The sequence below is a fragment of the Cottoperca gobio genome, chromosome 1 (assembly GCF_900634415.1).
Source record: "Cottoperca gobio chromosome 1, fCotGob3.1, whole genome shotgun sequence".
NCBI classification, from domain to species: domain Eukaryota; kingdom Metazoa; phylum Chordata; class Actinopteri; order Perciformes; family Bovichtidae; genus Cottoperca; species Cottoperca gobio.
In genome coordinates this window covers 17,352,740-17,370,922 of record NC_041355.1, presented here as the reverse complement: position 1 = coordinate 17,370,922, position 18,183 = coordinate 17,352,740, and the positions used below count along the sequence as shown (strand labels likewise).

Below are 18,183 nucleotides of genomic sequence, written 5' to 3'. Positions count from 1 at the left end.
TTATCGGTCTACACATCGACACAGTTAAGTCTGGAATGACACTTTTGCGGAGATACGCTTAAACGTCTTTGCAAACCTACGCAGAGAAGGGTCCTGACACACTGTCCTGTCCATGTACAAATTATAAATCCAAATTCTTCCACGCTTGTTTCAGATATGTAGTGATTTGTTTACATCAGGGTGAAATTGATTTCAGTTTCCTGACCTCTATGTTTTCCTGCATTATGGTTTCTTAAATGTGACACTGCTTCCTCAGGAATGCAGGAGTTGTTTGTAGGAGTGGTTTAAGAAGGTCCTCACCATTACAATCCTTTGTTAGTTTTTGGAAGGATTATTGTGTTATTTTCATACTGCATCAGACTGTGTATCACTTGCACAGTAACAAAATATATAGAAACAATAAATAAAGGGAGGGGGGGGGGGAGGCTCCACATTTAGTTTCTCCACTGACCTGGTAGCCATGACACTGAGGTGCAGACAGGCGGCCTTCCTTAGCGGCACGCCTTCATAGGACATGGAAAACACCAAGGTGTAGTTCCCTGCTGCCAGTGTCATCTTAGGCAACGACAGCTGCAGCCGCCGCACATCCACCTCCACCGGCAGGCGAATTACTGGGACAAGCGAAGACTGAAAAGGCACTGAGGGAACACGGTGGTCTTTGTCATTATCACAGGAGGGTGTCGCGAGGATCTTCCAGAGGTACTGAGCTCCGTAACGTAGGCAGCCTTTCAGGTTCACACTGGCTTCCACCAAAGTGGGCTGGTAGCGCCAGATGGCCAGACGGGGGGCTTGAACCACCTGCACTTCTGGCTCCTCGCACTCTAAAACGCTGATGTTTACCTCCACCTGAGCCAACACCCAGCTCACCAGGTTACTACAGTTTACCTGGCAGGGAGAAAAACAAGCTGGTTAAATCTCAAAACTGGGAAGCTTTCACATCATATGTTGCAGATCAACAATTAAACGATTGCTCTTACAGAGTGCATGGGATAATGTAGTACAAAGAAACTTACTTGGACCAGGTAGTGTCCCGGGTGATTGTACTTGTAACCCACAGTTGTGGTGTTTGTGTGAACTGGAGAAGAGCCGTCGCCAAAGTCCCACAAGCAGCCCACATTATTAGATCTAGGTGTGACATTGGCTATCAGCGTCACCGTCTTATTAATGAACGTGTCCACAGGCGCCGCATAGAGGACGGCCGCCTTCAGCAGGTTCTGCACCTGGATGAGCATGGTGATGTTCTGAGCATGCAGTGAGTTGAAGGCCCTCAGGAAGATGATCAATAAACCTGGTTTTTCTGGCATGTAGGACACCTGGGGGATAAATTGACACAAATCACCATTTAACAGCTGTTCACTATATTGTAATATTTATTTATTATTATTATTATTATTATTATTATTATTATTATTATTATTATTATTATTATTCATAGTTAACTGATCTCACATTTTTGCCCATATCCGGGGCCTTGTGGTGGTGATGCAGATCAAAAGTCCACAGGAAATCAATAGGGTTGCCGGTCTGGATGCTGGCTACGAACGATCTTCTTATGCCTACAGGGATTGCTGCAGAGCCACCAAGGATGGAAAGTCCTCGCACCGGCTCCATCACCTTCACCTGGAGGTGCCTCCTCTTGTAACTCACCTGGATTGTCATATTGCAACAAATTATGTGCACTGCAATAGTTTGGTGAAATCATGCTGGCTTTGACATCAGAGTTAATGCCAAAAAGAGAAATGTAGTGATAATTGAACTATTTAAACAAACTATTTCCAAACTTTGTCTTAAAACACTCTACATACAGACTTTAAAACTGGAGTGCAGAACTTTTGTCTCCCCCCTCTGGCAGTGAGAGGAGTTACCGTATGGAAGAGAGCGTAGCAACAGAGCAGCAGATTTTTTCATTCAGAATTTTCATTGACTGAAATTTGATTCAGTGGAAGGACTAAAGAAATATGCAAAGGAAGACCTGAATAAAGTGCTCCTTGGGGCGGGGGAGATGCAGCGAGCTCGCCTGCAGGCGTACATGTGTGCGAGCGTGGAATGGTCGCCACAAGTTGACGCAAGACTTGTTTAGCAAGGCCTTGAAAGTCCTGCACTCCAGCTTTAAACACTTTCTCTCAAAGTAAGCAGTGAGTCAGATATCAAGTCCACCATTTAACAGATAGCTTAATGGATGACAACAAACAACAACAACATGCCCAATTATATGCAACACGTATGTTAACACATGGTCTACTCAGACCAAGGTCTCTCTGAAAAGAGCAGTATGCAGCAATGATGCCATAAGGTTGCGTGTACCAAGAATAGTGTCATTGGATTGTCAGCATGAATGTGTGAATGCATCCATATGTCTGGCAGTGATAACAAACCTTATGTGCTAACTTATGTGCTGATTGGCAGAACATTTATTATTTATTTATTCATTGGTTAAGGCTGCCAAAAGCTGTACACTATTTGTACATTTTAAGGAAATGAATGACGCAACAAAGTTCAATTTATTCGATAGTATCATGTGTCAGTTTTCTTCCATCTCTTATATATTATCTTAATGCTATTTCTGCAACCCTGAACTTATCTAGACATTACCCGGAGGAGCTGTATGTGAGACCACAAATGTCAGAATCATTTTGACCGGACATCAAACAGACTTTACCCTGCCAGCTTCATAGTACTAAGTCTGTGTGATGTCCAATTGATCCCATGTGTAAAAGAAAACACCCAAGGGTGAGGAACAAGAGTCATTTACACAAAGACGCCAACAAAAATGTTTGACTGGAGAGACGAAGAGATTCTGTTGGTAAGAGACTCAGTTGTTTATGACCAAATAATGAACCGGCTATATAACTGTGGTTTATCCACTCTTCCCAGGCGCCCACCCTCGGCTAAACTTAACAGAATTTCCTGTAGGTGAGAATTCATCTGACACGGACAATCTCCTGTTTTGTGCTACATGTGCGAAAGATAAACTTCGGACAAACCTGATTCTCCGGATATTGTCCGGAGTTCATATAAGAGAAACACCTTTAATGTATGATATCCATCTTTTTGACTTGACTTACCTGGTTGAGCGCAGTGAGATTCACCATGAACGTATCTACCCTGCTGAACGTGTGGACGTAGGTTTTGTTGAGTTCAGGGGTAAGCGTGGCATCTCCGCTAATGCTGAGGATGAGGCGGACGTCCGAGCCTGCTGCCATAGATATCGTGAACTCCACCTTGTCACCGACTGCTACAATGTTTTTACTTGCCCTCAGCTCCAACCCCTGAATCTTGTCCTGAACAAAGAACTCTCTGGAAACCACTTCCCTGCTCACGTCATTGGTAGCATTCAGAGTAACGGTGGCTGTTTTAGCCTCCTGAAAAATCAGAGAAGTGTTCTTTCCTGTTTCTGTTCTTCCTTTCAACAGCCATGTCCACGTCACATTGGTTCCTGTCAGTACCTCCCCTTGTAGCGTGACGCTGACGCCTGTTGCTACGTAACTCTGCTCTATGACATTGGTAGCTGTGAATCCTAGCCCAGAAATAACTTCCTGGACACTGATATTCTTTGATGCAACCTCGAAGCTAACTTCATTGAAGACCTCCACAGTAACTTGCTTTAGGCCAGGACTGATGAAGGTGTGGGTTTTCCAGTGCTTGTTCCACTTTAGAGGGTCCCCATTAACAAACCAGCGGTACTGCAGGTTCGAGCCTTCAGCACTCAGTACTGTCAGGTTAGTTGGAGCATTGACTGCAACTGGGTTGTCGCTGATCTGCAGGTCCAAACCTCTGGCTAGCTGCAGGAAGTGGATGGTTCTGTTGACGGACAGCTGGCCCAGCAGGTTGGTTGCTCGGAGAAGGATGTGACATGGGCCCGGTGTGGAGAAATTCACCTCCACCGTCTTCCCACTTATGTTGAAGCTCGAGCCGAGGGGGTCTAACTCTTTGATAATGTTCCAAGTGAACGTCATGTTGGTTCCTTCTTTTAATCCAGCGTGAAGGTGGAGAACGCGGTTCGTCGGGTAGCAGCAACCATCCAATCCTGGGATTCCTCCGATCTCCTCGTCAGCTAAAATCTGCAACCCCTCCAGCTCGCGTTGGACGTACAGGAAGATACTCGCTTGAGTCGTTCCTACATTGTTCTCCGCTGTCACAATGATGTTGAAAGTGGCAATGGAGCGGAAGGTATAGAACATGGTGTGGGTACCTGGGATTGGGGTGCAGCGGTCACACAAAATCCAAGAGAAGTGGACACCATCTCCCTCCTCCATTTGGGCCTCGAAGTGGACCGAGGCATTGAGAGGGACATTTACCAAACTGGCGTTGACGGTCAACCCGCGGATTGGTGCGAGCACAGAGACAGGTAAAGTAGTGTGATTACAGCTAACTGTGTTGGCTGCTGTTAGTGTGATATTGTAGTTTCCAGAGATGTTGTAGGTGTTGAGGGTATTCTGGCCTGTAAGAACATTTCCATCCCCAAAGCTCCAGATGTAAGTGACATTGGAACCCATGGAAGATGTTGTGAAAGCGTACGGTGCTCGAAGTGTCAGGTTATTGTTCTTTGTGCCATTATGTTGAATAACAATTGGACCTACAGGCATTAAAACCTCAATCACAACACTGGTGTTACTGGTGGAGATGTTGTTGAAGACAACGACCGTCAGATTGAAATGACCTGGGTTTTCATACGTTGTCACGATATCCCCAGAATCGGCGATGAGCACAAGGTCTTCCCCTTTACCAAAGTCCCACTGATAGCTGTAGTTAGATTCTGGCTCAGCTCTGGCCTGAAACCGGATCTTCTCCCCCACAGCGTAGTGTGATTTCTCAAGGCTGATGCTGATGTTGGTTAGAGCCGGCTGCACACACACCAAGTTGAAGAAGTTGGCCTTGGTGGCCCTGTTTACCCCGCTGGAAAGACTCAGAAACAAGCGGTGCTTCCCACTTGTCCAGTAGGTGTGCGAGACTCTGGGGTTGCCCTGGTGTGTCTCGTTTGGGCTTCCGTCCCCAAAGCTCCATTCATAAAGATGAGCCGACGCGTTACCGGACACCCAGGCCTGAAAGTTGACAGCGGTCCGCTCTTGGACACACCCGGACGGCTCCATCCTCACAACCTGGAAGACAAACACCTGCACTGGTAGGATCGTCCAGCCAGAGCTCACAGCGTTCGCTGCCGTCACATTTACTGTGTAGTATCCATCTTTGACGTAACTGTGTGACACGTGAGGTGCGGATGACGTGTAGATGTTCCCGTCTCCCATGGAGAATGTCCATGTGATGTTATTACCTGCCATGAGCCGTGCCCGTATTGTAGTAGGACTATGAAGCTCTGTAGGAGAGGAGCTTTCAGCTGTTAAATTGTAAATCTCCTCGTAGACAAACATCTCGGCACAAGCCTCTGTAGAACTGATGGTGTTGTTTACCGATACACAGACGTTAAAGACGCCACTCTGTGCAAAGGTATGTGCCACGCGGCGACCTTGCAGCGGGGCAGAACCATCTCCCAAGTGCCAGTCGTAGTGAATACCATAGGGTGAGGGCAGAGGGTGAGCCTCGAAATCGGCTGACTTGCCGGTGAGGAGGAGTCCCGGCTCTGTTTGTATATCCACACGAGTGAGGATGCTGTAGACGCTCATGTTGATGTTCTGACTGATGTTGTTATATCTGTTGGACACTGACACCAGCGCTGTGTATATTCCTGTACAGAAGAAGAAGAAAGGGAAAAGAAGGAAAAGGGGGTGAAATTAGCTTTATGGCATTATCTATTAGCTTAAAACATCTTGCGTAAATTAAAACAAAGTCTAACTATTGGCTGCTGCTCCATTTGTCATGCTGCTGATAGAGGGATGGGCCAGGACTTACCTGGCTGAGAGTAAATATAGGTGACGTTGTTGCTTAGAAGGACCTGTTGGGGAGAGTCTGGGTGGAGGAGGGAGGCGGCATAGGGAGGTTTGTATTCACATTCCTTATATCCGCCGTCACCAAAAGACCAGCTGCAGCATAACAGAGACAATGTAAAACCATTAAAAGAGGACCTTTAGAGAAATACATGGAACTAAGATGAATAAATGATCATATAACAATTTCCATTTCCAAGGTATCACACACACACACACACACAAACACAAACACACACGCACACACACACACACACACACACTAGCTGGAAAGTGGGAATCTTCTCATACGAGGCAATAGAGGGTTTTTGGATGATGAGAAGTGGAAACTTAAAACTCAGGAAGCCTCTCTGGACCAAGAATGGTGAGAGTGGAAGGAAACTAAGTGAAAGAGTGCACCATAGTTGGGAGGGTGGGAATGTGAAAGAGGGAGGGAGAGAAAAGAGTAAAAGAGAAAGAGTGGAAGAAAAAGGGGGAGAAAAAAAGTACAGGGGAAACAGCCGAGCAGAAGGGAAAATTCCTGTCAGCAATCTGCTCTAACCACACAGTTATAAATCCAAGGGCTCTGCATGGTTTGACTGCTGCAGTGCTATTATGGCGCACAGGAAGACAAAACACAGAGAAAGGATAAAAGAGAAAGAAAGAGGAACAGATAGAGGAGAAGAAAGGAGCATTCAAACACAAACAGATGCGCTGTGTTTTCACTCAGCCTTAAAAAGAAAGAAGAAGAGAGAGAAAAAAAGGCTGGTTTTTTTTTAATTCAATTTATTTGTTATAAAACACACGACAGAAGGTATCGATCTATGTCTATCAATCTATCCCCCCTCTGTTCATACCGGAAGGTGGCGGCCACAGACATGTCGACGAGCACAGAGGTGGTGAGAGTCTGAGTGGAGCCCTGAGGGACCACGTCTGGAACACCCTTCACTGTGAGGTTGGCCATGGGCTGCAGCCGGTCCACGGTCACGTTGAAATGCTCTGTGAGGGTGCTGACGTGGTTAATGGCCGTCACCTTGAAGAGATGCCACACAAGGACAGCTGGTAAGAAGCTTTGTGTCACATCTACAGCGCTGTATAAGCTTTAATTGGGACAAAACAGCATGAGGTGCAAACACATGATGTGATCTATCTAGTGGAGCTGAAACCATTAGTCTATCCACCCAAATCAATCTGAAACTACTTTGATAAATCAGTTAATCCTTCAAGTCATTTTTTTAATGGACTGGAGTCACTTTAAAAAGTGATTGAAAGTTAATCCTTTCAGTCATTTTTGAGGCTCCAATGCTAAAACAAAGTACTGGTTCTGACTTTCTTCAATGTGAGTATATGCTGGTTTATGTTAATAAGTTGAATTTGTTTGTTTGACATTTAAAGATCAACAATTATTTAAGAACATAAGTACTGGATGCACACTGAGGGGTGAATTCACAAAAGGATTGCAGATAATCCAGCACAAATAAGACAAAAAGAAACCGCAAAGGGTAAAATGCAACCCTAACTGCGCTGCCAAGCAAATAATGTTCAGTGCTCCTGTGACGTTTGCACATACTTAAATGAGGTAAAATGCATTGAATTGGCGCAAAATTGGCTCCTTTCTAAGCAAATGAGCCTCATTGCAAAAACATTCAAATAACAGTGCTAAAAGCTACACACAGTTAAGCGTCTTCAGAGCGTTGGTGGTGACTGAAGCACATTTACAAGGAAGTTCTCTCTGTCACGTCATTCTGTCAGGAATGCATCTGCATTTATTTTTCTCTCGGCCATTGTTCTGTTCACTGTGTTCTTGGCACATAGGGAGTGTTTATACTTTGCAAAAAAGAGGCAAATTGCGCTTTAATATCATTTGCGTAATATGTTTTGTGAATTGGACCTTGAGGCAGGGAAGACAAGGGTTGCAAATGATGCACAATTCATGGTGCCATCAGCGGCCGCAATCCATTCTTTGTGGATTCACCCGCGAGTCTTCAAGAAGACTTTGGTGGTTTTATGATGATGCAGGGAGTGTTGTTTTGAACAATCCTAACATGCTTATGAATACAATGTAATTAACAGAAATAGAATAATATCTAAAAATCTATTTATAAAAAAAAAAAGCAAATCTCCATCTTTTCCAACACTGACAGCTTTCATGCTGTTTCATGCTGGTTGATTGTGTGATGCTGTCTGATGATAATCCTTCCAGCCAAACTGTAGGCACGAAATAAAAAGTGGCCTCAGTCCAATCAAAATGGAAGTGTTTGTAGATGCCGCATTAAAAAGCTGGATATCAAAAACAAACCTCATATATATTAAACATTAAAACCATTTATATTCCGGTATGAATGGTAACAGAAAGGCCAGTCTGGCAGGATGACTTGAACAGTAACTTACTGTGAGCTTGTAGACGGCAGCGTGCTGGTAGATGACGTTGAGCACTGTGTTGTAATAGGTGAAGTACGGCTTGTCGTCCACTGTCCATTTAAAAGTGGGATTTGAGCCTTCAAGCACTGATGCTGTGTAGCTCTTAAACACACACAATACATACATATGAAGAGATAATAAAAAGACAGTAATATCAATATTTGAACTCATAATACAACTGCCAGTGAAATAAACACACACTCACAACGACTGACTCCATCAGCACTCTGTGTGCAGGGTGCGGCTGCACCATCAGTCCTCTGAGCGGCTCCTCCAGGCGGACTGACACAGACAGGCTGGCCTCGGTCACGTTATTATGGGCCTCCAGCTCCACCTGCACTGGACTCCCCTGCTCCTCCGTCTCCAGGCTCAGATCCAGCACTGCATACAGGTTGGGCTCTGCGACCTCCACCCCGGACCCTGAGCTCGGCCCGGGCTGACAGAGCGCTTGGCTGCAAGAAAACTCTTTGGGACAGTCGGGCTGGAAGGTCACGCTGCGATTACTGTCGCGCCGAGAGGCCTTTGTTAGGTAGCTAGAGCGAACGCGGAGCAGCAGCTGGGTGTCCTTGGGCTGCAGGTAGATTGTGCCATTCTGGGGAAGGGGGTGGAGGATCGTCAAACCCAGAGGAGGCACCACACGCAGCGGGCATGATGCTGAGGCTGGGTATGATGGCTCAGCTGAAGTCACCTGGAATTTATTAAATTATATTTTGTCTTAATTATTTTGTTAATAAAAGAGAATCAGCAATACACAAATACATCATTCATACAAACACTTAATGGATGTTGATTTATTGGTCAGTGTTAACATTGAAAATGTTTTTTGAAATCTGTCAGATGAATGCCAGGATTTGACGTAGAGCTTTAATGTCTCACCAGCAGGCTGTAGAGTCCGGGCTGGGGTAGACCAGCAGACAGCTGTGCTCCCTGCAGCTTAGTCTCACTGTGTCCCACATAGAGCACTCTGACGGGGCAAACTACTTCCTCCAGCCAGCTTCCCTCTCCATCCTCCACCAGCGCCTTCACGTCAAGCTCAGGGTCAGGCAGAGGGTCGGCATCGTGGTCGGCCGAGATGCCTGCAGACCGTCCGGTGTTGTTGATCCAGAACCACTCTGATTGGTTGAGGGCTAAGACAGGTTGTCGCCACAGTGAGTGTGGGGACGATTGGCAGCGGAGAAGGGAGGCGGGGCCAGCATCGTGCTGCAGGGCGATGACATCACCACGGGAAACCAAGAGGTCCTCCAGCTGTTCTTGTACCTGGGAGACACAGGGATTAGGAGGGTGTAAGCTTTGTACAACAGCTGCAATGCAATAAACTGCTTAAAGGTATAATATGCAACGACTAGAACTATGTTATAGAAAGAAATCCTGATTTCATTTGGTCGCCTGTAACTGACAAACTGTCATTAGTTGACTTTTTATCCAGTTCCACATTATACACTTTTTAATGATTGGTCATTTTTAACTCTATATTTGAACTAGATGAAGGATTTTAGTCTTTTGAAGTCTGGATCTTAAGTTAACAGAATAACAAGCTGAGCAAACGTTAGCGGCAGCCAAACAGCGTCGAAGTAACTGCTTTATTCAGTGTTTATAGCGGTTTTAATCAGCGTTTGTTTTGGAGAGGAGGAAACCTCTGCGGAAAATTCCGCTCCCGATGAAAACCTCCAGAACGATGAACACTGAGGGAAACCTGCCTGGGAGAAGCTGACTGCAATGACGACAATGGTGGTGAAGACAATTACTCCCATGATCCCACGCTACTTCACAAAGTAACCAAACTCCGTCTTTTGTTATTGTTTTGATTGCGAGACCCCAAGTGGCAGGAAATGACATACATTATTCAAATTAAAGCTGGCAGGTTGGTTGGTATTACTACAAACACTCCATAGGAAATCCTCTCACCAGTATGTGTGCTGCTGGTCCTGCTGGTAGATTGAAGACCACCTCATTCTGTAGGGTGTATCTGGGCCTCAGCGCCCCAGGGGGCAGGCGGTGAGTCTGGGTGCAGTTAAGACATGAAGAAGGCTGGCAGGGACTAGAGAGGGGCAGGCACCGACGCTGGAAGGGACACCACTGCTCTACTCGGGGGCAGGCGGGGGGATCACCGCTCCTCGTGTCATTGGGGGCACACACAGCCACCGGGGCACACACTGGACCTCCACAACCTGAGACACAAGACGTGTCATTGACTTTTAATCAAAGTTTGTATCAAAATAATAATAATTACTAACTGCATTATATTAAACTAGCTGATCATATGTTTTGTAGGTTAATGTACAAAGTGTAAGAAAAGTGTAATCTATTACCAAAATGAATTATTTTCTCTGATAAATAACAAAGGCTATTTTTAAGGAGAAAGTAAAACAAATCAGAATCTAAAGCTGGTTCATTGTGGTTTTGTCAATTTGAATCAAACAAGCATGATGATAATAAACTGCAGATAAAAGCAATGAATTACTTTATAAGAGATTAAATCAAACAAGCATAACGGTCTGAATGTGTCTTTGTAGTGGGAACATAATTTGGGTCCACCTCCGTGTAGGTCAGAGTAAATTTTATTTCTGTCATTAATAATCCAGTTACCTCATTATCTCTGCATTCACAAATTCACAAAAGAAGGTTTCACAGAAAACGTTCTCTCATGTCTCAGCAAAGCCGCCCGCCTCTCTGTGGACTTGTTTCTCTGTGTCTTTCATGTGCATCCGCTCTGTCTATCCTCTGTCTATTGCACATCTCTGCTGCTACGTCTCAGTGGACAAGTAAAAAAAAAAACCGACACAGAAAGCATCTCAATTGTTTGTGCATTGTGACACGCAGCATTGCAGTTACATGTCGTGTGTCTGGACGGGGACGGAAAACGTTCAGAAGGGAGTTGACCTTGATTGGTCTTGTACTTCCTCTTTTGTTGTGCCCTACTTTCTGTCTCCATTCAAACTTTACTTTCATGCTGACCTACCAGACAACTTCAGGTCAGTGTGTGTGTGTGTGTGTGTGTGTGTGTGTGTGTGTGTGTGTGTGTGTGTGTGTGTGTGTGTGTCTACATGGATGTTTTGGCTAACTGGAGGTGTGGGCGCAGGTGGCTTATGTTTTTTTTTAACACCTGCTGAAGCTCACCAGGATGTTTTTACGTGTCAAGTTACGCGTGTGCGTGTGTTTCTGTTTGACTCACTGGGTAGCAGCAGGTGCAGGCCGGGATAATGACAGTGAGGTCTGTAGATCTGGAAGCGGGCTTGGATTTGTGAGCCGAGTTCCTGAGCGACAAACTCCAGGGATGACAGCCGACCTGCCTGAACAAAGCTCAGAGCCGGGAACAACAGCACCTGAGTGAAAAGAAAAGAAAAGAGAAAAGAAAAGAACGACAGAAGGTTTGATGAAAAGAAGGTGGGAGGTATGATGATTGAATACACAAGCTGAGATTCCTCCTAACCTCTATGCCACCGCTGGGAGGTTGTGGAGTAGAGAGCGGAGTGGGCGGGGCGCGGTGCAAAGGATTATGGGAGGGAAACACAGCCAGGCCCGCAGTGTAAATCCCTGCATCTGGAACACGCACTGTAGAGGCAAAAGGCAGGGAAGACAACGGTTGCAAATGATGCACAATTCATGGTGCCATCAGCGGCCGCAATCCATTCTTTGTGGATTCACCCGCGAGTCTTCAAGAAGACTTTGGTGGTTTTATGATGATGCAGGGAGTGTTGTTTTGAACAATCATAACATGCTTATGAATACAATGTAATTAACAGAAATAAAATAATATCTAAAAATCTATTTAAAAAAAAAAGAGATTTAAAAAGAGGCCATTTATAAAAAAAACAATGATAGAGAGAAAGATAGGAGAGGGAGAGGTGAGAGAGAGAACAAAACCCCTGAAGACTCAGACCAAAATAAAACTACTGTTAAAAATATTAAAGGAAGAACACTTAAGTACACGATGTATCTGCTGGGACTGACACAAACACAGAATCAAAAGGCAGACTGGACCAAAGAAACACAAGTAGACAGTCAGGCAGACAGATACACACACACACACAAACTACAGCCTCACATATACGCATCATTTCACAGCGTGACAGTGACTTTCAGTTCGGTGACGATGGCAGTTTTAGACATTTGACGGTTGTACATTTTTCAGCCTCATTCAGACTTTTCCTGTGGAGCGACCAAGTGACATAATGCGTTACTTTATGACACCTACACGCTTAATTTTAGAGCAGGACATTTTCTATTTCACGATAATTACTGAATCAGAAGGCTTTTCTATTCACTGACTCGCCAAAGGGTGCCACATAAATGTAAACTGCCGTCTTCTGAGGCAACATCCACTCACCCACATTATCTTGGCCACTTGACATCGAGATGTGGTAAAGACTTCAAAATTGTAGCAATTTTGTCTCGGCAATCAAATGTGCGCCATCTTTAGCCCACAACAAGTACAGGCAGTGTTTCCCCTACCATTATCTTGGAGGGGCTGCCACCATTGAGCCCCTGAGCGAGGTACTTAACCCTGAGCTGCTCCAGGGAGACTGTCCCTATACTTAGTTCAATGTAAGTCGCTCTGGATAAGAGCTTCTGCTAAATGACCTGTAATGTAATGTAACTACAAATAAAACCTTGCCTTGCGCACCGCAACCCACCTCACTGTCGCACAGCGCCCCCCCCAAATAAGTAAACCTAGGGAAAACACTGATAGGTATCTATCTGGCACGTGCAAAGGACTTTATGAAGCCTGTCTTGCATTGAATCTGTGCCTCAGTTTTCATATTCGTACTCTGAGTATGTGTATTAATCCGCCCCATATTTTTGTGTGTCTGTGGGAATGTTTGGAGCCTACCTTGAGGGCTGTACTGGCAGACATAGGCCCGTTTGGCGTTGCATGGGTGTGAACTGGTCAGAGCGCGCTGATCGAGGGACACGCACACGTTTCCTCGGGAGATGGGAGAACGAGGCGGCAGGCCTTCCTCTCCCTCCTGTGCATCTGAGCCGTTCAACCAGCGCAGCTTGCCTGGAGAGTCGACATCACTTAAACCCAGCCACGCACCTCGCTCCCTGGGAGAGGAATAGGAAGGTAACACACAGATTACCACAGCGCCTGCTTGACATCTAGCTACACGGCTGTAGACAACTGGAAAATTGTCTCCATCACTTGAAGCGTAAACAGAAATATACACATACAAACATGAACAAATATGAAATAAATCCCACATGAAATGAATCATATGTGCAGACCGAATGATGAAACATTTATTACATACAGTGCTGTCAGACAGAACAACACACACAGACCTCCTTACAAAGCCCTGCAGGACTGAATCAATGTGCTCAATAACTGACATTGAAGTGTGTGAATTATGAACCAGCTTGCCTTCAACAATCAATGACTTCAGGGGAGAGAAAGCATCAGAATGAACTTTGATTGAACCCCAGTGGGATGCCGGAGCATAAAATTGATTTTCAATCCATGAGTCCACTAATGGACTGCACATTTTCCTGCGCTTCCATCTGCCGTACACCGTTAAGCTTAAGCAAAATGGTTTTCCTTCCATAAGAAACGTTGGTGTATGACTTAATATGATCTAAAGGCAGAAACAAGATAATGGAAGCAGACCAAACATTTGAGAAATTTAGTTTGATGATGGACTTTCGGAAATCCACCCGGATAAAAGCTATTTCCTTTTCTGTCTTGTTTTCTTTGTTTTGGTCAGCCTTTCTATAGTGGGTGGCTACTGACATCTGTGAAAATGACATCTGAAGGAGTGGACAGGGGTTAACAAATTCAAGCAGTGAGGGAACAAGAAAGACCTGATTTAAAAAAAAAGAAGAGAAAAAAAAGGCCTCCTTATATAAGCGAGGGGGTGGAGGAACACATGAGCGGAGGAGGAGAGAGGGGACAAGCTCCATGTGCAGCAGGTTTTTTCTTCTCTCATCCACATTGGTCGACGAGGGCAGGGCCTCTACCCTCACATTAACACACACACACACACACACACACACACACACACACACACAATGACTGGACTCCTCCTCCCAGGGTGTTAAAGTTACAATGCAGCTGTGCTTTTACAGATGTGTTTTTGTGCGACCCTCTCCGACCTAAACACCAAAACTGGGGGCCTTCAGACCAGCACAAGCCCAGAAACGTTTTCAATGGAAAAAAAGCCAAATCCAGAGCTGATCACACAAGACGTGCAGGACGTAAAGTAAAGATGTATTACTATTTTTGTCGAGATAGTGTATCTATGACAAAGACAGAAGAAACAAATATGTTTTCATCCAAACCTTGTACTGTTGTCAAAGTTAAACATCTGTTTTTGAGTCACAATGTTTCTTTGGCTGTCGCTACTGCAAACAGCAACATGAGAACTACTGAAATTGTCAGGGAAGACACATTGTGTTACAGAGCTGGCAGGTCGTCTGACAGTACCTGACAGAAATACTGAGATCTCATTTTTGCACACAGCCACAGAAACACTCACTGTGTGACTTTGGGTGCCAGCAGGTTACGCAGCGTGTCACTCCTGACTATTGCCAGATCCCCTCCGCGGTCCGAACACTGCTGTCGAGCGTCCGTCCAGCTCAACTCCCCTGGAACGATCTGGAAACAGCGTGAGGACTCGCCGTCGTACACCCCGTCCTTTGGGCAGTGAGGGGAGGCTGGCAGAGGACGGAAACATTCACATGGATTCTCAGATCTTTTGCAGTCACACTTGCAAAATCAGGAAAATATATACAATCATTATTTTATTGCTAAAAACATGATCTTTAAAAGACTTTAAAAAACTGCTTTTCAAAGCTTTCAAAAGTCAGAATATATTCCTGCTTCACATGCTGATAGATAGAAACGTCTAAAGGTACTTAATCCTACATTATATACATATATATATTGTTCAAACGGGGTTATCTAATGAACGTAACTAACTGTGAAAATGTGCACAAATAAGGAGTAAAAATACTGAATCCACACTAAGGATACACTGAGGTATTAATGTGTTATGTGTACTGAATATTTATTGCAGGATTGGCAGTAATGTGACCTTTTCCTCTAGGAGTTTGTCTATCCACATCTCCATTTCCATTAAAGTCTTAATATTAAAATGCATGACATTGACTGATATGGGTGTGAGCCTCTGAAAGTCTGAGGCAAACACAGACACAACACACTGACAAGGTTATTGACAGGTGATCAGCGCCAAAAGCTTGTGTGTTGCTGTGTCTTACCTTTGGCAACTTGGACACCATCTTTTGAAATCTTCCAGTCCACATCCACGCCGACAGCCCCCCAGCTGACGAGTGTGAACTCCAGGCTCTTATTGGCCACAGCAAGAGGTGGACAGCGCAGCTCCAGCTTAGGAGGAAGTGCGACGGTCACTTCTCCACGTGCAGAGACCTGAACACATGCAAAATGAAACAAAATATTAACATCACATATCATTATGTTGAAAAAGTGTTTTAAAAACTAAAAACTAATAGCTGTTATTTTATATTCTTTCTCTCTCACCTCCTTATGTCCAGCCCAGGCCATCAAACTGACCACATAATGTCCCGGAAGTCCGTATTTGTGAGATGCTGCGGTGACCTCTGTTCCTGTAGTGTTCACCCGAGACGAAAGGTCACCAAAGTCCCAGGACAGTGTCACCGGAGTGACGGAGGACGCGGCGGAGAAACTGATGCGGTTGTGCAAGCTTTGCCGTGGGAGGGGCTTCAGTGAGACGGCGAAGTCCACCGCAAACACGTCATGAGCCAGAATCCACCCGCATTTCTGTGCAGAGAGGAAACCACGTGAGGAAGAGGAGGTTTGTGTTAATACGCACACAGATTTAAAAGTCAAACAAAACCTTTTTTACTGGTAATTGTTAAATAAAAATGTGGTTTTAATGAACACTATGAACTGCTCTGATTTACAAATCTTGATTTTCATTTGCCGTTTTAGATTACTGCTGTTGAGTTGCTCTGCACAGCAGACCTGCGGGAAACGGAAGCTGAGGAAGGAGGGAAGTCATTAAAGCCACAGAGGGAAGTTGTTGCTCGTTTATAGGAAGGTTTAGAGGAAATGCTGGATGGTGTGATTACAAAAGAAGAAACAAAGCAAGAGGTGGAAGCTTTTTGACATCTGAAGATCATTACTCTGTGTGTGCTGCATACCTTCATAACATGGGGGTTCGTACAGGCAGCAGAACACTGAGACTCGCTGATTAAGTTCGGCTCAGAGTTTGTGCTGCAGAGGCACTCGTGCCTCGGTCCCAAGCCTCCGTAGAGGTGGGACGCAGCAAAACACACACTGTTACACTGTTCACGTGTGAAGTTTCCGGGTGTGGAAGATGAGAAGACAACAAGCTCGCTTTGTCCCCCTCCTCCACTGCTGCTGTCCTCAAGACAAGCTGCATAGATAAGACCTGGAGAAGAAAGAAACACAGTAAAATGTCTCATTTATAACTTAAAGATGTCCAAACCAGCAAAAGAGATCAAAAGAGGTCAACTTATGAGCAGTTTTGAGCACCACAAGGATAAGATGTTAACATTCATTTTGGATTTGATTTTAAAAGTACTTTATATTTGTTATGCATTTTCATGGATTTACTTTTTTTGGCCTGTTTGCTAAACATTAAGTGCACTTGCTTGATGTCTTTCGTTCCCTGAGTTCAGCTTGCTAGAGAGACTTAATCTTAGGTTGAGGTAGTCTTATGGTATACATGAATCTGAAAAGACAGGATGGATCCACTGCCAAACATGGAAAGGAAACTGAAAAAAAGGTTTTCCTAAGAGATTTGTCATCACCGTTTACTTGTTTCGTACCACCGGTGAGCAGGCTGATGTTGAGTAGGGGTTGTTTGCGAAGATCAGGCGGGTTGTAGCAAAGCATGGCGTCCGGGCGTTGAACTTGCACCCCTTTCTCCTGGAGCCGTCTCACCAGCTGGAACAGCTTACGGTCACAGTCAAAGGGGTTACCGCTCAGGTCACTGGGGGCGAGCAGGACAGGGACGAAGAGGATCAGTAAAGGTGCAACATGACAACACTCATAGAAAAGGGGGAGGGAGTTAATGAAAGAGTAAAGTATGTGCTGAAGGTACTGCGATAAACCATTCAAACTGAAATCCATTATTTATATATATAAGCATTTTCAATTAATTGTATTTATAATTGTATGAGATGATGTAAAATGTAAAATGTGCAATATGAAAGTAAATTCACATGGATTTAAGTTTATGTCCCTTTTTGTCCCTTTGTCAACAGTAAATGTTAACATAACTACAGTTAATGTTAACATAACTACAGTTAATGTTAACATAACTACAGTAAATGTTAACATAACTACAGTTAATGTTAACATAACTACAGTTAATGTTAACATAACTACAGTTAATGTTAACATAACTACAGTAAATGTTAACATAACTACAGTTAATGTTAACATAACTACAGTTAATGTTAACATAACTACAGTTAATGTTAACATTAACTGTAGTTAGCGCCTAACAACACTCAACAAACACACAAAGAACTTTTGCATGAAAATAAAACTCCAACATAATGGAAAATACTTGCTGACTTAATGGAGTTAGATGAAAATGATATTAGTAAGCTAACGGTTAGCATAACGGCTATCTGCGGCCAAAAGTTAAAACAAACACCTTCAAACTAAAATAAAACGATCCTTCCAGGTGTTGTTTCCTGTTAGCTGGCACATTAGCCATCAATACGTTTTGTTAAGAGTTAGAAAAGTATGAAAAGCCCACAACCTCACCATAAGCAAAGGATAATAATAATAATAATAATAATAATAATAATAATAATAATAATAATAATAATAATAATAATAATTACTACTCACTACCTCCCACTCCAGTGACCAGATGCGTTTGTACATAATGCTTCTATACGTGTGTGTGTGTGTGTGTGTGTGTGT

At 44.3% G+C, this 18,183-nt stretch overlaps 1 protein-coding gene across 1 annotated transcript in view; it reads right to left on the bottom strand.

Annotated features, from left to right (window-relative positions):
• The window catches only part of pkd1a (polycystic kidney disease 1a), a 62,478-nt gene that overhangs the window by 26,632 nt on the left and 17,663 nt on the right, over positions 1-18,183 (bottom strand). The window contains 18 exon segments of the mRNA XM_029442825.1: positions 452-885; positions 1,014-1,313; positions 1,450-1,647; positions 3,066-5,683; positions 5,848-5,978; positions 6,719-6,894; positions 8,253-8,384; positions 8,488-8,970; positions 9,159-9,539; positions 10,188-10,450; positions 11,455-11,605; positions 11,713-11,834; positions 13,114-13,328; positions 14,756-14,933; positions 15,498-15,666; positions 15,778-16,038; positions 16,422-16,672; positions 17,055-17,236. Coding sequence (XP_029298685.1) covers positions 452-885; positions 1,014-1,313; positions 1,450-1,647; positions 3,066-5,683; positions 5,848-5,978; positions 6,719-6,894; positions 8,253-8,384; positions 8,488-8,970; positions 9,159-9,539; positions 10,188-10,450; positions 11,455-11,605; positions 11,713-11,834; positions 13,114-13,328; positions 14,756-14,933; positions 15,498-15,666; positions 15,778-16,038; positions 16,422-16,672; positions 17,055-17,236 — 6,645 coding nt within the window.